The 27149-nt window shown below is 48.6% G+C and overlaps 1 protein-coding gene across 8 annotated transcripts in view; it reads right to left on the bottom strand.

Moving 5' to 3' along the window:
• Window positions 1–27149, bottom strand: part of MTMR1 (myotubularin related protein 1) — a 314872-nt gene that overhangs the window by 21168 nt on the left and 266555 nt on the right. For all 8 annotated transcript variants that reach the window (XM_063937377.1, XM_063937379.1, XM_063937378.1 and 5 more), the window contains 2 exons: window positions 2702–2815; window positions 1549–1725 (listed from right to left, as the gene is read on the bottom strand). In XM_063937377.1, coding sequence (XP_063793447.1) covers window positions 1549–1725; window positions 2702–2815 — 291 coding nt within the window. The remainder of the gene's footprint in view (window positions 1–1548; window positions 1726–2701; window positions 2816–27149) is intronic.

A 27149-nucleotide genomic window follows, 5' to 3' on the forward strand; every position in this document is an offset into this window, starting at 1 on the left:
TCTTGGAGTCGGCATCAGCATTCCATTGTTGAATCCACAGCGCTCTCCTGGCCGAGACTGCCATGGCATTGGCCCTTGATCCCAAGAGGCCAATATCCCTCGCCGCATCCTTTAGGTAAGCTGCAGCGTCCCTGATATAACCGAGAGTCAAAAGAATGTTATCCCTATCCAGGGTATATATGTCAGATGCCAAATTATCAGCTCACTTAGCAATAGCACTACTCATCCATGCCGACGCCACGGCAGGTCTGAGGAGTGCCCCCGTAGTGACATAAATGGCCTTTAATGTTGTTTCCTGCTTACGATCAGCAGGATCCTTGAGGGCAGCAGTGTCGGGAGACGGAAGCGCCACCTTCTTGGACAGCCGGGACAGGGCCTTGTCCACACTGGGAGATGACGCCCACTTTTCCCTGTCGTCAGAGGGGAAAGGATATGCCATAAACATTCTCTTGGGAATCTGCCACCTTTTATCAGGCGATTCCCAAGCTTTTCCACAAAGAGCATTCAGTTCATGAGAGGGGGGAAACGTCACCTCAGGCTTTTTTCCCTTATATAAACAAACCCTTGTATCTGGAACAGCAGGCACTTCAGAAATATGTAAAACATCTTTAATTGCCACAATCGTGTACTGAATACTCTTAACCACTTTTGGATGTAAACTGGCCTCACTAAAGTCGACACTGGAATCAGAGTCCGTGTCAGTATCAGAATCCGCCATCTGGGTAAATGAACGCTTTTGTGACCCTGGGATAAGGCTTCCTCCATAGATTTTCTCCACGTTTGTGTCCGAGAATCAGATTTATCCAGCCTCTTAGACAATAACGCCACATTTGCATTCAATGTACTCAACATGGCCACCCAATCAGCAGTGCCGACAGGGTCACTCCCAAATCTTTCTCTGCGCCCCCAGTAACCTCCTCCGGGGAGGAGCACTCAGCCATGTCGACACACCGTACCGACATACACACACACACACACTGGCAATAGGGGACAGACCCACAGAGAAGCCTATTAGAGAGAACCCAGAGGGAGTATAGCAGCTCACACCCCAGGGCCCATATACTACAGAAAAAATAATATATGATCACTGCGCTGTTTAATAGCACCAAATGACTGGAAGTGAGGAGCACCCGCTCATTTCGGAAAAACGAAACAGAACACACAACATATGTAATTAAATAAAACTCTCAGTGTAAATGAACCTTCTTGAAATGCACAATTCATCTCTAACAGTTCCCCAAGCTATATTCCTAATACCAGCTGTACATCTATTTAACAGCATATTCTCTAGTAATGTTAGTGTTCTAAGTACTGGTGGTTACACGATCACAAGTAATAACGTAAGTGTTCTAAGTACTGGTGGTTTCATGTTCACAAGTGATAATTTAAGTGTTTTAAGTACTTGTGATCATGAGACCGCCAGTCTAATATCAAAATGAGCAATCACATTGGTGAAGCGTGATCTAATTATATATTTCAGAGCCAATTAACCCACCAAATGGCCATCTGTATTTAAAATAAAGGTATAGAGAACATAAAAACACCAACCTGAGGTCTGGTCCGAGGATTCCACCTAATGTAATAATTCACCCAGAGTTCCAAGTGGCTCAGACTGGCAACTGGATACAGCACATGGTGCTCATAATTCACATAGAAAGGGTTGGTAAATTCATCCACATGGCTATTAATGTAGGACCACAAAGATATGGTTTTTGTTTGCACTTCCTAGATTAGAAAGCACAAAAGACAACAATTTGTTTAATACTATTTTACCTCGCATTGAAAAATCATAGTCCCTGTCATAGTACATGAGAATTATTAACACTTATTTATTAATTATTAATTACTGCACACTGCCAGGCAGCTTTCTCTAGCCACAATGAGGTTCTATGCACAGAATGTTAGATTACAGTGCCTTTCCTCTAATAGGCATCAAACAGAATACACAACGAGTCCCTGTGACTGCAAGGAGGAATATATTGCAGTGAAGCTATACGCAGTAAAAGTAGGCCTGTGCTGAACATCTGATATTCTGGAAACATTATGAATAGGAACAATGAGAAGAATAACAATGAGTCTGCTGCATCTATGCTGAAAATCACAACTAAAACACTTTAGCTCCACCTTGTGGTAAACAAGGTAATTAGCATGTACATTACTGCATAAAGAGCGCTAAGGCGTGTCAATCACTAGCTCAGTCAGGGTTACTTGTAAAACATGATCTGTAAGCGAGTCCTTGAAATCTTGCCGCTGGTATACAGTAGGTTATGATTTTCAACTCCCACATTATCATATAAAATTGTTGAGGAAAGTTAAAATTAGGGCTGCAATAAAGTTGGGACACGGGGTGGCAAGTAAGAGGACCAACCTAAATGATTCTGCAATGTTTAGTGTAAATTCTGTGTATATTATGGTAACATCAGCAGGGCTCACTTTTTACCAAACCCAGATCTCTTGCTGCCAGGTAAAAATGTTCCATGAGTTTTACTGACAGAGGATAACCCTGGCCAGATTGTAATGCTGGCTTGGAACGTTGTATTGCTAAACATGTAATACTGTATTAACCAGACTACTAGATAGCTGCGCATGTCTGCCTCCACACAATGAGACCTCATGGGGCAGAACAGTCAGCCAGCCAGTGCATGCAGTGACCATTGCAGGCCTGTCAGAACGCATGTTACCCTGTGTGAGTGATACATACCTCCTTTACTCTCTGCTGCTCACTATTGTAAAAAAAGGTGCCAAATAGACAGCTGTACAGGTGGTCCAGTATGGTGATGAGGAACAGCTCATTAAACTCAAACGCTGCAGGGAACTAAAGACACAAACACAACAAATAGTGACATTGCATTTAATGTTTCCAATTGTAACGAATGCATAAAAAAGGTCTCTAATTTATAGCAAGGATATACTGTAGATAACATTATCAGCGACACCCCAGTATTGCGCTTGTATAATATACCTCAAACTGTAAACTGAATGGAAAGGTTTCCCAATCAGTGCACGCATATAGAACAGACGTAGCCAGGCTTGGATTTGTGGAAAGGACACACAGGTCTAATACTATGGCAACAGCCCTCCCAATGTTTCATCAATATACTGCAGCTCTGCTAGAGGGAAGGGCACAGCTCGTATTTAACCATACTGTGCTTGCTTCTGTCTCTATCACTACAGTGGGGCTTGAACAAGGCAGTGACGGCTCAACAATGGCCTGTGTCATACATTGTGCTGGAGGTCTCAGCCTGGGCCCATTACATAGCTGTCTGAGTGCCTCCACGGAACCAGGCCTAAATGAACTCTCAACTTCTACCTACTTCATAGAGCATCTGAGGGCTGCAGGGGTGTCATCTTACATTTTATAATGAGCTTTGCAATGACTAAATCACTAGCATGGGACTGTTTTCACTTTATTTTGTATTACTCTCTCCAGTACAAAGAACCCAGCTTATATATGGTAATGACATCTAGTTCACCCTAACTAGCCCACCAGGCACAATTTAAAACAGGAAAAACCAAAATAACCCTATTATCTCCACAGCTATTATTAACATACATATTGCAGCAATATAACCAAGATTCATTAGAACCAAATAAGGTCTGTACCACTATACTGACAATAAATGTGCTGGGGACCCATACCACTAGACCAGGCTTTTTCAACCAGTGTGCCGTGGCACACTAGTGTGCCGCGACTAGTTGCAAGGTGTGCCGCGGAGCCAGAGCAGCTTCCTGCACCTTCAGAGTGAACTGTTGGCCCGGGCTCTTCTTAGAGGATCAGTCGTGCTCCAGTCGTGACCTTTGCCTTGAAAACGGTGTGATATCATAGGTCACGGCCGCCGCGTCTCACCACCCAGCCAGCCCACCTGCCATCATACACATCTTCCAGTTCCCGCCTGCATCCACAGCTTTCCTTGCCAACCCACATCCACACCTGCCCGCTACTCAGTATTCGCAGAACTCCACTATGAACAACCCTCGCCTCTGAGGGACAGGGAGGAGGACAGCTGATAATAATAAGAATTTACTTACCGATAATTCTATTTCTCGGAGTCCGTAGTGGATGCTGGGGTTCCTGAAAGGACCATGGGGAACAGCGGCTCCGCAGGAGACAGGGCACAAAAAAGTAAAGCTTTACTAGGTCAGGTGGTGTGCACTGGCTCCTCCCCCTATGACCCTCCTCCAGACTCCAGTTAGGTACTGTGCCCGGACGAGCATACACAATAAGGGAGGCATTTTGAATCCCGGGTAAGACTCATACCAGCCACACCAATCACACCGTACAACTTGTGATCTAAACCCAGTTAACAGTATGACAACAGAAAGGGCCTCTTAAAGATGGCTCCTTAACAATAACCCGAATTAGTTAACAATAACTATGTACAAGTATTGCAGATAATCCGCACTTGGGATGGGCGCCCAGCATCCACTACGGACTCCGAGAAATAGAATTATCGGTAAGTAAATTCTTATTTTCTCTATCGTCCTAAGTGGATGCTGGGGTTCCTGAAAGGACCATGGGGATTATACCAAAGCTCCCAAACGGGCGGGAGAGTGCGGATGACTCTGCAGCACCGAATGAGAGAACTCCAGGTCCTCCTTTGCCAGGGTATCAAATTTGTAAAATTTTACAAACGTGTTCTCCCCCGACCACGTAGCTGCTCGGCAGAGTTGTAATGCCGAGACCCCTCGGGCAGCCGCCCAAGATGAGCCCACCTTCCTTGTGGAGTGGGCTTTTACAGTTTTAGGCTGTGGCAGGCCTGCCACAGAATGTGCAAGTTGAATTGTGTTACAAATCCAACGAGCAATCGACTGCTTAGAAGCAGGTGCGCCCAACTTGTTGGGTGCATACAATATAAACAGCGAGTCAGATTTTCTGACTCCAGCCGTCCTTGCAATGTATATTTTTAAGGCTCTGACAACGTCCAACAACTTGGAGTCCTCCAAGTCGCTAGTGGCCGCAGGCACCACAATAGGTTGGTTCAGATGAAATGCTGATACCACTTTAGGGAGAAAATGCGGACGAGTCCGCAGTTCTGCCCTATCCGAATGGAAGATTAGATAAGGACTTTTATAAGATAAAGCCGCCAATTCAGATACTCTCCTGGCAGAGGCCAGGGCTAGTAACATAGTCACTTTCAATGTGAGATATTTCAAATCCACCTTTTTCAATGGTTCAAACCAATGGGATTTGAGGAAATCTAAAACTACATTTAGATCCCACGGTGCCACCGGAGGCACCACAGGAGGCTGTATATGCAGTACTCCCTTGACAAAAGTCTGGACCTCAGGGACAGAGGCCAATTCTTTTTGGAAGAATATTGACAGGGCCGAAATTTGAACCTTAATGGATCCCAATTTGAGACCCATAGATAATCCTGATTGCAGGAAATGTAGGAAACGACCCAGTTGGAATTCCTCCGTCGGAACCCTCCGATCCTCGCACCACGCTACATATTTTCGCCAAATGCGGTGATAATGTTTCACGGTGACTTCCTTCCGTGCCTTAATCAAGGTAGGAATGACTTCTTCTGGAATGCCTTTCCCTTTTAGGATCTGGCGTTCAACCGCCATGCCGTCAAACGCAGCCGCGGTAAGTCTTGAAAAAGACAGGGACCCTGCTGTAGCAGGTCCCTTCTCAGAGGTAGAGGCCACGGTTCGTCCGTGAGCATCTCTTGAAGTTCCGGATACCAAGTCCTTCTCGGCCAATCCGGAACCACTAGTATTGTTCTTACTCTTCTTTGCCGTATGATCTTCAATACCTTTGGTATGAGCGGCAGAGGAGGAAACACATACACTGACTGGTACACCCAAGGAGTTACCAGTGCGTCCACAGCTATTGCCTGTGGATCTCTTGACCTGGCGCAATATTTGTCCAGTTTCTTGTTGAGGCGAGACGCCATCATGTCTACAATTGGTCTTTCCCAACGGTCTATTAACATGTTGAAGACTTCTGGATGTAGACCCCACTCTCCCGGATGAAGATCGTGTCTGCTGAGGAAGTCTGCTTCCCAGTTGTCCACGCCCGGGATGAACACTGCTGACAGTGCTATCACGTGATTCTCCGCCCAGCGAAGAATCTTGGCAGCTTCTGCCATTGCACTCCTGCTTCTTGTGCCGCCCTGCCTGTTTACATGGGCGACCGCCGTGATGTTGTCCGACTGAATCAACACCGGCTTTCCTTGCAGGAGAAGTTCCGCCTGGCTTAGAGCATTGTAGATTGCTCTTAGTTCCAGAATGTTTATGTGAAGAGACTTTTCCAGACTCGTCCATACTCCCTGGAAGTTTCTTCCTTGTGTGACTGCTCCCCAGCCTCTCAGGCTGGCGTCCGTGGTCACCAGGATCCAATCCTGAATGCCGAATCTGCGGCCTTCTAATAGGTGAGCCTTCTGCAACCACCACAGAAGTGACACCCTTGTCTTTGGTGACAGGGTTATTCGCAGGTGCATCTGCAGATGCGACCCTGACCATTTGTCCAACAGATCCCTTTGGAATATTCTTGCATGGAATCTGCCGAATGGAATTGCTTCGTAAGAAGCCACCATTTTTCCCAGGACTCTTGTGCATTGATGTACTGACACTTTTCCTGGTTTTAGGAGGTTCCTGACCAGATCGGATAACTCCTTGGCTTTTTCCTCTGGAAGGAAAACCTTTTTCTGAACCGTGTCCAGAATCATTCCTAGGAACAGCAGACGAGTTGTCGGGATTAAATGGGATTTTGGAATATTCAGAATCCACCCGTGTTGTCTTAGCACCTCTTGAGATAGTGCTAAAGCTGTCTCCAGCTGTTCTCTGGACCTTGCCCTTATTAGGAGATCGTCCAAGTATGGGATAACTAATACGCCTTTTCTTCGAAGAAGAATCATCATCTCGGCCATTACCTTGGTAAAGACCCGAGGCGCCGTGGACAATCCGAACGGCAGCGTCTGAAACTGATAGTGACAGTTTTGAACAATGAACCTGAGGTACCCCTGGTGTGCGGGGTAAATCGGAACGTGTAGATACGCATCCTTGATGTCCAAGGATACCATAAAGTCCCCTTCTTCCAGGTTCGCTATCACTGCTCTGAGTGACTCCATCTTGAACTTGAACTTTTTTATGTAGAGGTTCAAGGACTTCAGATTTAGAATAGGCCTTACCGAGCCATCCGGCTTCGGTACCACAAATAGAGTGGAATAATACCCCTTTCCTTGTTGTAATAGGGGTACTTTGACTATCACCTGCTGAGCGTACAGCTTGTGAATGGCTTCCAACACCCTCTCCCTTTCGGAAGAGACGGTTGGTAAGGCAGACTTCAGGAAACGATGAGGAGGATCCGTCTCTAATTCCAACCTGTACCCCTGAGATATTATCTGCAGGATCCAGGGGTCTACCTGCGAGTGAGCCCACTGCGCGCTGTAATTTTTGAGACGGCCCCCCACTGTCCCCGAGTCCGCTTGAGAGGCCCCAGCGTCATGCTGAGGTTTTTGCAGGAGCCGGGGAGGGCTTCTGTTCCTGGGAAGGAGCTGCCTGTTGGTGTCTCTTCCCTCTTCCTCTGCCTCGTGGCAGGTACGACAAGCCCTTTGCTCTCTTATTTTTGTAGGAGCGAAAAGGCTGCGGTTGAAAGGTCGGTGCCTTTCTCTGTTGGGGAGTGACTTGAGGTAAAAAAGTGGATTTCCCGGCAGTAGCCGTGGCCACCAAGTCTGATAGACCAACTCCAAATAACTCCTCCCCTTTATACGGCAAAACCTCCATGTGACGTTTTGAATCCGCATCGCCTGTCCACTGTCGTGTCCATAAGGCTCTTCTGGCTGAAATGGACATAGCACTCACCCGAGATGCCAGTGTGCAAATATCCCTCTGTGCATCACGCATATAGATAAATGCATCCTTTATTTGTTCTAACGACAGTAAAACATTGTCCCTATCTAGGGTATCAATATTTTCAATCAGGGATTCTGACCAAACTACTCCAGCACTGCACATCCAGGCAGTTGCTATAGCTGGTCGTAGTATAACACCTGCATGTGTGTATATATTCTTTTGAATAACTTCCATCTTTCTATCTGATGGATCCTTAAGTGCGGCCGTCTCAGGAGAGGGTAACGCCACTTGTTTGGATAAGCGTGTGAGCGCCTTGTCCACCTTAGGGGGTGTTTCCCAGCGCGCCCTAACCTCTGGCGGGAAAGGGTATAATGCCAATAACTTTTTTGAAATTATCAACTTTTTATCAGGAGCAACCCACGCTTCATCACACACGTCATTTAATTCTTCTGATTCAGGAAAAACTGTTTGTAGTTTTTTCACACCATACATAATACCCTGTTTTACGGTATCTGTAGTATCAGCTAAATGTAACGTCTCCTTCATTGCCAAAATCATATAACGTGTGGCCCTACTGGAAAATACGTTTGAATTTCTACCGTCGTCACTGGAATCAGTGCCCGTGTCTGGGTCTGTGTCGACCGACTGAGGCAAAGGGCGTTTTACAGCCCCTGACGGTGTTTGAGGCGCCTGGACAGGCATTAATTGATTGTCCGGCCGCCTCATGTCCTCAACTGACTGTTTAAGGGAAGATAAACCATCACGTAATTCCACAAATAAAGGCATCCATTCTGGTGTCGACCCCCTGGGGGGTGACATCTGCATATTTGGCAATTGCTCCGCCTCCACACCAATATCGTCCTCATACATGTCGACACCACGTACCGACACACACCGCAAACTCACAGGGAATGCTCTAATGAAGACAGGACCCACTAGCCCTTTTGGGGAGACAGAGGGAGAGTCTGCCAGCACACACCACAAAGCGCTATATATACAAGGGATATCCTTATATTAAGTGCTCCCTTATAGCTGCTTTAATATATATATATATAGCCATTAATGTGCCCCCCCTCTCTGTTTTACCCTGTTTCTGTAGTGCAGTGCAGGGGAGAGACCTGGGAGCCGTTCTGACCAGCGGAGCTGTGACAGAAAATGGCGCCGTGTGCTGAGGAGATAGGCCCCGCCCCTTTTTCGGCGGGTTCTTCTCCCGCTATTTTTCCAGTCAGGCAGGGGTTAAATATCTCCATATAGCCCCTATGGGCTATATGTGAGGTATTTTTAGCCTTGTATAAGGTTTATATTTGCCTCTCAGAGCGCCCCCCCCCAGCGCTCTGCACCCTCAGTGACTGCCCAGTGAAGTGTGCTGAGAGGAAAATGGCGCACAGCTGCAGTGCTGTGCGCTACCTTATGAAGACTGAGGAGTCTTCAGCCGCCGGTTTCCGGACCTCTTCACGCTTCAGCATCTGCAAGGGGGTCGGCGGCGCGGCTCCGGGACCGGACTCCACGGCTGGGCCTGTGTTCGATCCCTCTGGAGCTAATGGTGTCCAGTAGCCAAGCAGCAAATCCACTCTGCATGCAGGTGAGTTTACTACTTTCCCCCTAAGTCCCACGTTGCAGTGATCCTGTTGCCAGCAGGACTCACTGTAAAGAAAAAAACCTAAACTAAACTTTCTCTAAGCAGCTCTTTAGGAGAGCCACCTAGATTGCACCCTTCTCGTTCGGGCACAAAATCTAACTGGAGTCTGGAGGAGGGTCATAGGGGGAGGAGCCAGTGCACACCACCTGACCTAGTAAAGCTTTACTTTTTTGTGCCCTGTCTCCTGCGGAGCCGCTGTTCCCCATGGTCCTTTCAGGAACCCCAGCATCCACTTAGGACGATAGAGAAAATACTTGTTATTTTATTTATCCTGTGGGGAACAATAGGATTTCAATAGGATTTATGTGGGGAGAATAAGAATTTAAGGATTTATGGGGGGAACAAACAATGTGAATAATTAATGTGGGGAGCAAAAGGATTTATGTGGAGAGCAATGTGATTGATTTATGTGGGGAGCAATAGGATTTATGGAGGGAGCAACATGATTTATGTGGGGAGCAATGTGATTGTTTTATTCTGTGTAGGCCAATGTATGTGTGGATTTTTTTTTTACTGTGAGGGCCAATGTGTGTGTTTTGTTTTTTTTCCTGTGGGGAACGGATGGTGCGCCTTGGCAATTTTAAAATATTGTTTGGTGTGCCGCGAGTAAAAAAAGGTTGAAAATCACTGCACTAGACTGACAATATACAGAGGACCCATAGATACCACTACAGTGACAGTACACGTGCTGGTGACCCATACCACTACAGCGACAATATACATACAGAGGACCTATAGATACCACTACAGTGACAGTACACGTGCTGGTGACCCATACCACTACAGCGACAATATACATACAGAGGACGTACAGATACCACTACAGTGACAATATACATACAGAGGACGTACAGATACCGCTACAGTGACAGTACACATGCTGGTGACCCATACCACTACAGTGACAGTACACGTGCTGGTGACCCATACCACTACAGTGACAGTACACGTGCTGGGGACCCATACCACTACAGCGACAATATACATACAGAGGACCTATAGATACCACTACAGTGATACACGTCCTGGAAACCCATATCACTAAGCTACAATATACATACAGAGGACCCATACCCCTACAGTGACAGTACACGTGCTGGTGACCCATACCACTACAGTGACAGTACACGTGCTGGTGACCCATACCACTACAGCGACAATATACATACAGAGGACCTATAGATACCACTACAGTGATACACGTCCTGGAAACCCATATCACTAAGCTACAATATACATACAGAGGACCCATACCCCTACAGTGACAGTACACGTGCTGGCGACCTATACCACTACAGTGACAAAATATGTGCTAGAGACCCATACCACTACAGTGACAGTACACGTGCTGGCGACCTATACCACTACAGTGACAGTACACGTGCTAGAGACCCATATCACTACAGTGACAGTACACATGCTGGAGACCCATACCACTACAGTGACAGTACACATGCTGGAGACCCATACCACTACAGTGACAGTACACGTGCTAGAGACCCATACCACTACAGTGACAGTACACGTGCTAGAGGCCCATACCACTACAGTGACAGTACACGTGCTAGAGACCCATACCACTACAGTGACAGTACACGTGCTAGAGACCCATACCACTACAGTGACAGTACACGTGCTAGAGACCCATACCACTACAGTGACAGTACACGTGCTAGGGACCCATACCACTACAGTGACAGTACATGTGCTAGGGACCCATACCACTACAGTGACAGTACACGTGCTAGAGACCCATACCACTACAGTGACAGTACACGTGCTAGAGACCCATACCACTACAGCGACAGTACACGTGCTAGAGACCCACACCACTACAGTGACAGTACACGTGCTAGGGACCCATACCACTACAGTGACAGTACACGTGCTAGAGACCCATACCACTACAGTGACAGTACACGTGCTAGGGACCCATACCACTACAGTGACAGTACACGTGCTAGAGACCCATACCACTACAGTGACAGTACACGTGCTAGAGACCCATACCACTACAGCGACAGTACACGTGCTAGAGACCCACACCACTACAGTGACAGTACACGTGCTAGAGACCCATACCACTACAGTGACAGTACACGTGCTAGAGACCCATACCACTACAGTGACAGTACACGTGCTGGAGACCCATACCACTACAGTGACAGTACACGTGCTAGAGACCCATACCACTACAGTGACAGTACACGTGCTAGGGACCCATACCACTACAGTGACAGTACACGTGCTAGAGACCCATACCACTACAGTGACAGTACACATGCTGGAGACCCATACCACTACAGTGACAGTACACGTGCTAGAGGCCCATACCACTACAGTGACAGTACACGTGCTGGAGACCCATACCACTACAGTGACAGTACACGTGCTGGAGACCCATACCACTACAGTGACAGTACACATGCTAGAGACCCATACCACTACAGCGACAGTACACGTGCTAGAGACCCATACCACTACAGTGACAGTACACGTGCTGGAGACCCATACCACTACAGTGACAGTACACGTGCTAGAGACCCATACCACTACAGTGACAGTACACGTGCTGGAGACCCATACCACTATAGTGACAGTACACGTGCTAGAGACCCATACCACTACAGTGACAGTACACGTGCTAGAGACCCATACCACTACAGTGACAGTACACGTGCTAGAGACCCATACCACTACAGTGACAGTACACGTGCTGGAGACCCATACCACTACAGTGACAGTACACGTGCTAGAGACCCATACCACTACAGTGACAGTACACGTGCTGGCGACCTATACCACTACAGTGACAAAATAAGATTTTACTTACCGATAAATCTATTTCTCGTAGTCCGTAGTGGATGCTGGGGACTCCGTCAGGACCATGGGGAATAGCGGGCTCCGCAGGAGACAGGGCACATCTAAAAAGCTCTTTAGGTCACATGGTGTGTACTGGCTCCTCCCCCTATGACCCTCCTCCAGGCTTCAGTTAGGTACTGTGCCCGGACGAGCGTACACAATAAGGAAGGATCTTGAATCCCGGGTAAGACTCATACCAGCCACACCAATCACACCGTACAACTTGTGATCTGAACCCAGTTAACAGTATGATAACAAAACGAAGTAGCCTCTAAGAAGATGGCTCACAACAATAGTAATAACCCGATTTTTTTGTAACAATAACTATGTACAAACATTGCAGACAATCCGCACTTGGGATGGGCGCCCAGCATCCACTACGGACTACGAGAAATAGATTTATCGGTAAGTAAAATCTTATTTTCTCTAACGTCCTAGTGGATGCTGGGGACTCCGTCAGGACCATGGGGATTATACCAAAGCTCCCAAACGGGCGGGAGAGTGCGGATGACTCTGCAGCACCGAATGAGAGAACTCCAGGTCCTCTTTAGCCAGAGTATCAAATTTGTAAAATTTTACAAACGTGTTCTCCCTTGACTACGTAACTGCTCGACAAAGTTATAATGCCGAGACTCCTCGGGCAGCCGCCCAGGATGAATGCCACCTTCCTTGTGGAATGGCATCTACATATTTCGACTGTGACAGGCCTGCCACAGAATGTGCAAGCTGAATTGTACTACAAATCCAGCGTGCAATAGACTGCTTAGAAGCAGACGCACCCAGCTTGTTGGGTGCATACAATATAAACAGCAAGCCGTCCTAACTATATATATATATATATATATATATATATATATTTATTTTTAGGGCCCTGACAACGTCTAGTAACTTGGAGTCCTCCAAGTCCCCAGTAGCCTCAGGCACCACAATAGGTTGTTTCAGGTGAAAACGCTGACACCCCTTTAGGAAGAAACTGGAGACGAGTCCCAGTTCTGCCCTGTTCAAATGGAAAATTATAATATGGGCTTTTGTAAGACACAGCCGCCCATTCTGACAATCGCCTGGCCGAGGCCAGGGCTAACAACATGGTCACTTTCCATGTGAGATATTGGTCAACAGCATGGTCACTTTCCATGTGAGATATTTCAAATCCACAGATTTGAGCGGTTCAAACCAATATGATTTTAAGGAATCCCAACACTATGTTGAGATCTCACGGTGCCCCTAGAGGCACAAAAAAAACTGTATATGCAATACACCCTTTATAATCTGGACTTCAGGAACTGAAGTCAATTTTTTTTCTGGAAGAAAATCTACAGGGCCGAAATTTAAATCTTAATGAACCCCAATTTGAGGCTCAAAACACTCCTGTTTTCAGGAAGTGCAGAAATCGACCTAGTTGAATTTCCTTCGTGGAGCCTTCCTGGCCTTACCCACGCAACATATTTTCACCACATGTGGTGATGACGTTGTGCGGTCACCTCCTTCCTGGCTTTAACCAAGGTAGGTATGACCTCTTATGGAATGTCTTTTCCCTTCAGGATCCGGCATTCAACCGCCATGCCGTCACACGCAGCCGCGGTAAATCTTGGAATATACATGGTACTTGCTGAAGCAAGTCCCATCTTAGCTCCCCAGGCCCTTAGTCCTCTGTGAGCATCTCTTGAAGTTCCGGGTACCAAGTCCCTCTTGGCCAATCCGGAGCCACTAGTATAGTTCATACTCCTCTATGTCTTATAATTCTCAATACCTTGGTTATGAGAAACAGAGGAGGGAACACATACACTGACTGGTACACCCACGGTGTTACCAGAACATCCACAGCTATCGCCTGAAGGTCTCAAGACCCGGCGGAATACCTGTCCCGTTTTTTGTTCGGGCGGGACGCCATCATGTCCACCTTTGGTCTTTGCCAACGGTCCACAATCATGCTGAAAAACTTCCCTATGAAGTTTCCACTCTCCCGGGTGGAGGTAATGCCTGCTGAGGAAGTCTGCTTCCCAGTCGTCCACTCCCGGAAAGAACACTGCTGACAGTGCTATCACATGATTTTCCGCCTAGCGAAAAATCCTTGCAGTTTTGACACTGCCCTCCTGCTTCTTGTGCCGCCCTTTCTGTTTACGTGGGCGACTGCCGTGATGTTATCCCACTGGATCAATACCGGCTGACCTTGAAGCAGAGGTCTTGCTAAGTTTGGAGCATTATATATTTGCTCTAAGCTTATTTATGCGGAGAGAATTCTCCAGACTTAATCACACTTCCCTGGAAATTTTTTCCTTGTGTGACTGTTCCCCAGCCTCTCAGGCTGGCCTCCGTGGTCACCGGCATCCAATCCTGAATGCCGAATCTGCGGCCCTCTAGAAGATGAGCACTCTGTAATCACCACAGGAGAGACACCCTTGTCCTTGGATATAGGGTTATCCGCTGATGCATCTGAGGATGCGATCCGGACCATTTGTCCAGCAGATCCCATTGAAGAGTTCTTGCGGGAAATCTGCCGAATGGAATTGCTTCGTAATAAGCCACCATTTTTACCAGGACTCTTGTGCAATGATGCACTGACACTTTTCCTGGTTTTAGGAGGATCCCGATTATCTCGGATAACTCCCTGGCTTTCTCCACTGGGAGAAACACGTTTTTCTGGACTGTGTCCAGAATCATCCCTAGGAACAGTAGACGTGTCGTCGGAAAAAGCTGCGATTTTGGAATATTTAGAATCCACTCGTGCTGTCGTAGCACTACTTAAGATAGTGCTACTCCGACCTCCAACTGTTCTCTGGACCTTGCCCTTATCAGGAAAGCGTCCATGTTTCTTTTAAGAAAATTCATCATTCCGGCCATTACCTTGGACAATCCAAACGGCAGCGTCTGAACTGATAGTGACAGTTCTGTACCAGGAACCTGAAGTACCCTTGGTGAGAAGGGCAAATTTGGACCTGTAGGTAAGCGTCCCTGATATCCAGTGACACCATATCGTCCCCTTCTTCCTGGTTCGCTATCACTGCTCCGAGTGACTCCATCTTGATTTGAACGCTTGTATGTAAGTGTTCAAATATTTCAGATCTCACCGAGCCGGTTGGCTTCAGTACCACAATATAGTGTGGAATACTACCCCCTTCTGTAAAAGGGGTACTTTGATTATCACCTGCTGGGAATACAGCCTGTGAATTGTGTGAGGGGGAGACGTCTCGAATTTCTAATGTACACCTGGGATACTACATGTAGGATCCCGGAGTTCCCTTGCGAGTGAGCCCACTGCGTGCTGAAACTCTTGAGATAACCCCCTACCGCACCTGAGTCCGCTTGTACGGCCCCAGAGTTATGCTGCGGACTTGGCAGAAGCTGTGAGGGGCTTCTGTTCCTGGGAATGGGCTGCTTGCTGCAGTCTTCTTCCCTTTCCTCTACCCCTGGGCAGATATGACTGGCCTTTGCCCGCCTGCCCGTATGGGGACGAAAGGACTGAGACTGAAAAGACTGTGTCCTTTCTTGCCGATATGTGACTCGGGGTAACAAAAGGTGGATTTTTCAGCTGTTGCCATGGCCACCAGGTCCAATGGACCGCCCCTTTATACAGCAATACTTCCATATGCCGTCTGTAATCTGCCTCACCTGACCACTGTCGTGTCTTCGTCTGGCAGATATGTACATCACATTTACTCTTGATGCCAGAATACAATATATGCCTCTGCGCATCACGCATATATAGAAATGCATCCTTAAAATGCTCTATAGTAAATAAAATCTTGTCCCTGTCAAGGGTATCAAAATTTTCAGTCAGGAAATCCGACCAAGCCCCCTCAGCGCTGCACATCCATGCTGAGGCGATTGCTGGTCGTAGTATAACACCAGTATGTGTGTATATACTGTTATGATATTTTCCAGCATCCTATCAGCTGGCTCCTTGAGGCGGCCGTATCTGGAGACGGTAACGCCATGTTTTTACAAGCGTGTGAGCGCCTTATCCACCCTAAGGTGTGTTTTCCAACTCGCCCTTACTTCTGGCGGGAAAGGGTATACCGCCCATAACTTTCTATCGGAGGAACCCCACGTATCATCACACACTTCATTTAATTTATCTGATTCAGGCAAAACTACAAGTAGTTTATTCCCACCCAACAAAATACCCTTATTTGTGGTACTTGTGGTATCAGAAATATGTAACACCTCCTTCATTGCCCTTAACATGTAACTTGTGGCCCTAAAGGAAAAATACGTTTGTTTCTTCACCGTCGACACTGGGGTCAGTGTCCGTGTCAGTGTCTGTCGACCGACTGAGGTAAATGGGCGTTTTTACAAGCCCCTGACGGTGTCTGAGACGCCTGGACCAATACTAATTTGTCCGCCGGCTGTCTCATGTCGTCAACCGGCTTGCAGCGTGTTGACATTATCACGTAATTGCATAAGTAAGCCATCCATTCATGTGTCGACTCCCTAGAGAGTGACATCACTATTACAGGCAATTTGCTCCGTCTCCTCACCAACATTTTCCTCATACATGTCGACACACACGTACCGACCTATAGCACACACACAGGGAATGCTCTGATAGAGGACAGGACCCACTAGCCCTTTGGGGAGACAGAGGGAGAGTTTGCCAGCACACACCAAAATGCTATAATTATACAGGGACAACCTTTATATAAGTGTTCCTCCCTTATAGCATTTAATATATATTTATATCGCCAAATCATTGCCCCCCCTCTCTGTTATAACCCTGTTTCTGTAGTGCAGTGCAGGGGAGAGCATGGGAGCCTTCCCCTCAGCCTTTCTGTGAGGGAAAATGGCGCCTGTGTGCTGAGGAGAATAAGCTCCGCCCCTTTCTCGGCGGGCTTTTCCTCCCGGTTTTTTAATACTGGCCTGGGTTAAAATACATACATATAGCCTTAATGGCTATATGTGGTGTATTTCTTTTGCCAAATTAGGTATTTATATTGTTGCCCAGGGCGCCCCCAGCAGCGCCCTGCACCCTCCGTGACCGTGTCAGTGAGCCTGTGAGACAACAATGGCGCACAGCTGCAGTGCTGTGCGCTACCTCTATGAAGACTGAGAAGCCTTCTGCCGCCTGTCACCGGACCTCCGTCTCTGCCGTCTTCAGCGTCTGTAAGGGGGATCGGCGGCGCGGCTCCGGGACGAACCCCAGGCTGACCTGTGTTCCGACTCCCTCTGGAGCTCAGTGTCCAGTAGCCTAAGACTTCAATCCTCCTGCACGCAGGTGAGTTGCAAGTCTCTCCCCTAAGTCCCACGTTGCAGTGATCCTGTCGCCAGCAGGTATCACTGATTAGTTTAAACCTAAAAAAGACTTTTCTAAACAGCTCTATAAGAGAGCCATCCAGGTTGCACCCTACTCGGCCGGGCACAGAAACCTAACTGAAGCCTGGAGGAGGGTCATAGGGGGAGGAGCCAGTACACACCATGTGACCTAAAGAGCTTTTTAGATGTGCCCTGTCTCCTGCGGAGCCCGCTATTCCCCATGGTCCTGACGGAGTCCCCAGCATCCACTAGGACGTTAGAGAAATATGTGCTAGAGACCCATATCACTACAGTGACAGTACACATGCTGGAGACCCATACCACTACAGTGACAGTACACATGCTGGAGACCCATACCACTACAGTGACAATATACATACAGAGGACCCATACCACTACAGTGACAGTACACATGCTGGAGACCCATACCATTACAGTGACAGTACACATGCTGGAGACCCATACCACTACAGTGACAGTACACGTGCTAGAGACCCATACCACCACAGTGACAGTACACATGCTGGAGACCCATACCACTACAGTGACAGTACATGTGCTAGAGACCCATACCACTACAGTGACAGTACACACGCTGGAGACCCATACCACTACAGTGACAGTACACGTGCTAGAGACCCATACCACCACAGTGACAGTACACATGCTGGAGACCCATACCACTACAGTGACAGTACACGTGCTAGAGACCCATACCACCACAGTGACAGTACACATGCTGGAGACCCATACCACTACAGTGACAGTACACGTGCTAGAGGCCCATACCACTACAGTGACAGTACACGTGCTAGAGGCCCATACCACCACAGTGACAGTACACATGCTGGAGACCCATACCACTACAGTGACAGTACACGTGCTAGAGGCCCATACCACTACAGCGACAGTACACGTGCTGGAGACCCACACCACTACAGTGACAGTACACGTGCTAGAGACCCACACCACTACAGTGACAGTACACGTGCTGGAGACCCATACCACTACAGTGACAGTACACGTGCTGGAGACCCATACCACTACAGTGACAGTACACGTGCTGGAGACCCATACCACTACAGTGACAGTACACGTGCTGGAGACCCATACCACTACAGTGACAGTACACGTGCTGGAGACCCATACCACTACAGTGACAGTACACGTGCTGGAGACCCATACCACTACAGTGACAGTACACGTGCTAGAGACCCATATCACTACAGTGACAGTACACGTGCTAGAGACCCATATCACTACAGTGACAGTACATGTGCTAGAGACCCATACCACTACAGTGACAGTACACGTGCTGGAGACCCATATCACTACAGTGACAGTACACGTGCTAGAGACCCATACCACTACAGTGACAGTACACGTGCTAGAGACCCATATCACTACAGTGACAGTACATGTGCTAGAGACCCATATCACTACAGTGACAGTACACGTGCTGGAGACCCATACCACTACAGTGACAGTACACGTGCTAGAGACCCATACCACCACAGTGACAGTACACATGCTAGAGACCCATACCACCACAGTGACAGTACACATGCTGGAGACCCATACCACTACAGTGACAGTACACGTGCTAGAGACCCATACCACCACAGTGACAGTACACATGCTGGAGACCCATACCACTACAGTGACAGTACATGTGCTAGAGACCCATACCACTACAGTGACAGTACACATGCTGGAGACCCATACCACTACAGTGACAGTACACGTGCTAGAGACCCATACCACCACAGTGACAGTACACATGCTGGAGACCCATACCACTACAGTGACAGTACATGTGCTAGAGACCCATACCACTACAGTGACCGTACACATGCTGGAGACCCATACCACTACAGTGACAGTACATGTGCTAGAGACCCATACCACTACAGTGACAGTACACACGCTGGAGACCCATACCACTACAGTGACAGTACACGTGCTAGAGACCCATACCACCACAGTGACAGTACACATGCTGGAGACCCATACCACTACAGTGACAGTACACGTGCTAGAGGCCCATACCACCACAGTGACAGTACACATGCTGGAGACCCATACCACTACAGTGACAGTACACGTGCTAGAGGCCCATACCACTACAGCGACAGTACACGTGCTGGAGACCCATACCACTACAGTGACAGTACACGTGCTAGAGACCCATACCACCACAGTGACAGTACACATGCTGGAGACCCATACCACTACAGTGACAGTACACGTGCTAGAGGCCCATACCACTACAGCGATAGTACACGTGCTGGAGACCCACACCACTACAGTGACAGTACACGTGCTAGAGACCCACACCACTACAGTGACAGTACACGTGCTGGAGACCCATACCACTACAGTGACAGTACACGTGCTGGAGACCCATACCACTACAGTGACAGTACACGTGCTGGAGACCCATACCACTACAGTGACAGTACACGTGCTGGAGACCCATATCACTACAGTGACAGTACACGTGCTAGAGACCCATATCACTACAGTGACAGTACATGTGCTAGAGACCCATACCACTACAGTGACAGTACACGTGCTGGAGACCCATATCACTACAGTGACAGTACACGTGCTGGAGACCCATACCACTACAGTGACAGTACACGTGCTGGAGACCCATACCACTACAGTGACAGTACACGTGCTGGAGACCCATACAACTACAGTGACAGTACACGTGCTGGAGACCCATACCACTACAGTGACAGTACACGTGCTGGAGACCCATACCACTACAGTGACAGTACACGTGCTGGAGACCCATACCACTACAGTGACAGTACACGTGCTGGAGACCCATATCACTACAGTGACACTACACGTGCTAGAGACCCATATCACTACAGTGACAGTACATGTGCTAGAGACCCATACCACTACAGTGACAGTACACGTGCTAGAGACCCATACCACTACAGTGACAGTACACGTGCTAGAGACCCATACCACTACAGTGACAGTACACATGCTGGTGACCCATACCACTACAGTGACAGTACACGTGCTGGAGACCCATATCACTACAGTGACCGTACACGTGCTAGAGACCCACACCACTACAGTGACAGTACACGTGCTAGAGACCCATACCACTACAGTGACAGTACACGTGCTGGAGACCCATACCACTACAGTGACAGTACACGTGCTGGAGACCCATACCACTACAGTGACAGTACACATGCTGGTGACCCATACCACTACAGTGACAGTACACGTGCTAGAGACCCATACCACTACAGTGACAGTACACGTGCTGGCGACCTATACCACTACAGTGACAAAATATGTGCTAGAGTTCCCATACCACTACAGCGACAGTACGTGACGTGCTTGAGACCCATGCCACTACAGTGACAGTACATGTGCTGGCGACCTATACCACTACAGTGACAAAATATGTGCTAGAGACCCATACCACTACAGTGACAGTACACGTGCTGGTAACCTATACCACTACAGTGACAGCACACGTGCTGGCGACCTATACCACTACAGTGACAAATATGTGCTAGAGACCCATATCACTACAGTGACAGTACACGTGCTGCAGACCCATACCACTACAGTGACAGTACACGTGCTAGAGACCCATACCACTACAGTGACAGTACACATGCTGGAGACCCATACCACTACAGTGACAATATACATACAGAGGACCCATACCACTACAGTGACAGTACACATGCTGGAGACCCATACCACTACAGTGACAGTACACATGCTGGAGACCCATACCACTACAGTGACAGTACACGTGCTAGAGACCCATACCACCACAGTGACAGTACACATGCTGGAGACCCATACCACTACAGTGACAGTACACGTGCTAGAGACCCACACCACTACAGTGACAGTACACGTGCTAGAGACCCATACCACTACAGTGACAGTACACGTGCTGGAGACCCATACCACTACAGTGACAGTACACGTGCTGGAGACCCATACCACTACAGTGACAGTACACGTGCTGGAGACCCATATCACTACAGTGACAGTACACATGCTGGAGACCCATACCACTACAGTGACAATATACATACAGAGGACCCATACCACTACAGTGACAGTACACATGCTGGAGACCCATACCACTACATTGACAGTACACATGCTGGAGACCCATACCACTACAGTGACAGTACACGTGCTAGAGACCCATACCACTACAGTGACAGTACACGTGCTAGAGACCCACACCACTACAGTGACAGTACACGTGCTAGAGACCCACACCACTACAGTGACAGTACACGTGCTAGAGACCCATACCACTACAGTGACAGTACACGTGCTGGAGACCCATACCACTACAGTGACAGTACACGTGCTGGAGACCCATACCACTACAGTGACAGTACACGTGCTGGAGACCCATATCACTACAGTGACAGTACACGTGCTAGAGACCCATATCACTACAGTGACAGTACATGTGCTAGAGACCCATACCACTACAGTGACAGTACACACGCTGGAGACCCATACCACTACAGTGACAGTACACGTGCTAGAGACCCATACCACCACAGTGACAGTACACATGCTGGAGACCCATACCACTACAGTGACAGTACACGTGCTAGAGGCCCATACCACCACAGTGACAGTACACATGCTGGAGACCCATACCACTACAGTGACAGTACACGTGCTAGAGGCCCATACCACTACAGCGACAGTACACGTGCTGGAGACCCATACCACTACAGTGACAGTACACGTGCTAGAGACCCATACCACCACAGTGACAGTACACATGCTGGAGACCCACACCACTACAGTGACAGTACACGTGCTAGAGGCCCATACCACTACAGCGACAGTACACGTGCTGGAGACCCACACCACTACAGTGACAGTACACGTGCTAGAGACCCACACCACTACAGTGACAGTACACGTGCTGGAGACCCATACCACTACAGTGACAGTACACGTGCTGGAGACCCATACCACTACAGTGACAGTACACGTGCTGGAGACCCATACCACTACAGTGACAGTACACGTGCTGGAGACCCATACCACTACAGTGACAGTACACGTGCTAGAGACCCATACCACTACAGTGACAGTACACGTGCTAGAGACCCATATCACTACAGTGACAGTACACGTGCTAGAGACCCATACCACTACAGTGACAGTACACGTGCTAGAGACCCATACCACTACAGTGACAGTACACGTGCTGGAGACCCATATCACTACAGTGACAGTACACGTGCTAGAGACCCATATCACTACAGTGACAGTACATGTGCTAGAGACCCATACCACTACAGTGACAGTACACGTGCTAGAGACCCATACCACTACAGTGACAGTACACGTGCTGGAGACCCATACCACTACAGTGACAGTACACGTGCTGGAGACCCATACCACTACAGTGACAGTACACGTGCTGGAGACCCATACCACTACAGTGACAGTACACGTGCTGGAGACCCATATCACTACAGTGACAGTACACGTGCTAGAGACCCATATCACTACAGTGACAGTACATGTGCTAGAGACCCATACCACTACAGTGACAGTACACGTGCTAGAGACCCATACCACTACAGTGACAGTACACGTGCTGGAGACCCATACCACTACAGTGACAGTACACGTGCTGGAGACCCATACCACTACAGTGACAGTACACGTGCTGGAGACCCATACCACTACAGTGACAGTACACGTGCTGGAGACCCATATCACTACAGTGACAGTACACGTGCTAGAGACCCATATCACTACAGTGACAGTACATGTGCTAGAGACCCATACCACTACAGTGACAGTACACATGCTGGAGACCCATACCACTACAGTGACAGTACACGTGCTAGAGACCCATACCACCACAGTGACAGTACACATGCTGGAGACCCATACCACTACAGTGACAGTACACGTACTAGAGGCCCATACCACCACAGTGACAGTACACATGCTGGAGACCCATACCACTACAGTGACAGTACACGTGCAAGAGGCCCATACCACTACAGCGACAATACACGTGCTGGAGACCCATACCACTACAGTGATAGTACACGTGCTAGAGACCCATACCACCACAGTGACAATATACATACAGAGGACCCATACCACTACAGTGACAGTACACATGCTGGAGACCCATACCACTACAGTGACAATATACATACAGAGGACCCATACCACTACAGTGACAGTACACGTGCTGCAGACCCACACCACTACAGTGACAGTACACGTGCTGGAGACCAACACCACTACAGTGACAGTACACGTGTTAGAGACCCATACCACTACAGTGACAGTACACGTGCTAGAGACCCATACCACTACAGTGACAGTACACGTGCTAGAGACCCATACCACTACAGTGACAGTACACGTGCTGGAGACCCACACCACTACAGTGACAGTACACGTGCTAGAGACCCACACCACTACAGTGACAGTACACGTGCTGGAGACCCACACCACTACAGTGACAGTACACATGCTGGAGACCCACACCACTACAGTGACAGTACACATGCTGGAGACCCATACCACTACACCGACAGTACACATGCTGGAGACCCACACCACTACAGTGACAGTACACGTGCTGGAGACCCACACCACTACAGCGACAGTACACGTGCTAGAGACCCATACCACTACAGTGACAGTACACATGCTGGAGACCCACACCACTACAGTGACAGTACACGTGCTGGAGACCCATACCACTACAGTGACAAAACACGTGCTGGAGACCCATACCACTACAGCAACAATATACATACAGAGGACCTATAGATACCACTACAGTGACAGTACACATGCTGGAGACCCACACCACTACAGTGACAGTACACGTGCTAGAGACCCATACCACTACAGTGACAGTACACGTGCTAGAGACCCATACCACTACAGTGACAGTACACGTGCTAGGGACCCATACCACTACAGTGACAGTACACGTGCTAGAGACCCATATCACTACAGCGACAATACACGTGCTAGAGACCCATACCACTACAGTGACAGTACACGTGCTAGAGACCCATACCACTACAGCGACAATACACGTGCTAGAGACCCATACCACTACAGTGACAGTACACGTGCTGGAGACCCATACCACTACAGCAACAATATACATACAGAGGACCTATAGATACCACTACAGTGACAGTACACATGCTGGAGACCCACACCACTACAGTGACAGTACACGTGCTGGAGACCCATACCACTACAGTGACAAAACACGTGCTGGAACCCATACCACTACAGCAACAATATACATACAGAGGACCTATAGATACCACTACAGTGACAGTACACGTGCTGGAGACCCATACCACTACAGTGACAGTACACGTGCTGGAGACCCATATCACTACAGTGACAGTACATGTGCTAGAGACCCATACCACTACAGTGACAGTACACGTGCTAGAGACCCATACCACTACAGTGACAGTACACGTGCTAGAGACCCACACCACTACAGTGACAGTACACGTGCTGGAGACCCATACCACTACAGTGACAGTACACGCGCTGGAGACCCATACCACTACAGTGACAGTACACGTGCTGGAGACCCATACCACTACAGTGACAGTACACGTGCTGGAGACCCATATCACTACAGTGACAGTACACGTGCTAGAGACCCATATCACTACAGTGACAGTACATGTGCTAGAGACCCATACCACTACAGTGACAGTACACGTGCTAGAGACCCATACCACTACAGTGACAGTACACGTGCTGGAGACCCATACCACTACAGTGACAGTACACGTGCTGGAGACCCATACCACTACAGTGACAGTACACGTGCTGGAGACCCATACCCCTACAGTGACAGTACACGTGCTGGAGACCCATTTCACTACAGTGACAGTACACGTGCTAGAGACCCATATCACTACAGTGACAGTACATGTGCTAGAGACCCATACCACTACAGTGACAGTACACACGCTGGAGACCCATACCACTACAGTGATAGTACACGTGCTAGAGACCCATACCACCACAGTGACAGTACACATGCTGGAGACCCATACCACTACAGTGACAGTACACGTGCTAGAGGCCCATACCACTACAGCGACAATACACGTGCTGGAGACCCATACCACTACAGTGACAGTACACGTGCTAGAGACCCATACCACCACAGTGACAATATACATACAGAGGACCCATACCACTACAGTGACAGTACACATGCTGGAGACCCATACCACTACAGTGACAATATACATACAGAGGACCCATACCACTACAGTGACAGTACACGTGCTGCAGACCCACACCACTACAGTGACAGTACACGTGCTGGAGACCAACACCACTACAGTGACAGTACACGTGCTGGAGACCCATACCACTACAGTGACAGTACACATGCTGGAGACCCATACCACTACAGCAACAATATACACACAGAGGACCTATAGATACCACTACAGTGACAGTACACATGCTGGAGACCCACACCACTACAGTGACAGTACACGTGCTAGAGACCCATACCACTACAGTGACAGTACACGTGCTGGAGACCCATACCACTACAGGGACAGTACACGTGCTGGAGACCCATACCACTACAGCGACAGTACACGTGCTGGAGACCCATACCACTACAGTGACAGTACACGTGCTAGAGACCCATACCACTACAGTGACAGTACACGTGCTAGAGACCCATACCACTACAGCGACAGTACACGTGCTAGAGACCCATACCACTACAGTGACAGTACACGTGCTAGAGACCCATACCACTACAGTGACAGTACACATGCTGGAGACCCATACCACTACAGTGACAGTACACATGCTGGAGACCCATACCACTACAGCGACAGTACACGTGCTAGAGACCCATACCACTACAGTGACAGTACACGTGCTAGAGACCCATACCACTACAGTGACAGTACACATGCTGGAGACCCATACCACTACAGCGACAGTACACGTGCTAGAGACCCATACCACTACAGTGACAGTACACGTGCTAGAGACCCATACCACTACAGTGACAGTACACGTGCTGGAGACCCATACCACTACAGGGACAGTACACGTGCTGGAGACCCATACCACTACAGCGACAGTACACGTGCTGGAGACCCATACCACTACAGCGACAGTACACGTGCTAGAGACCCATACCACTACAGCGACAGTGCACGTGCTAGAGACCCATACCACTACAGTGACAGTACACGTGCTAGAGACCCACACCACTACAGTGACAGTACATGTGCTAGAGACCCATACCACTACAGTGACAGTACACACGCTGGAGACCCATACCACTACAGTGACAGTACACGTGCTAGAGACCCATACCACCACAGTGACAATATACATACAGAGGACCCATACCACTACAGTGACAGTACACATGCTGGAGACCCATACCACTACAGTGACAGTACACGTGCTGGAGACCCATACCACTACAGTGACAATATACATACAGAGGACCCATACCACTACAGTGACAGTACACGTGCTGCAGACCCACACCACTACA

Source organism: Pseudophryne corroboree, chromosome 8 (assembly GCF_028390025.1).
Source record: "Pseudophryne corroboree isolate aPseCor3 chromosome 8, aPseCor3.hap2, whole genome shotgun sequence".
NCBI lineage: Eukaryota > Metazoa > Chordata > Amphibia > Anura > Myobatrachidae > Pseudophryne > Pseudophryne corroboree.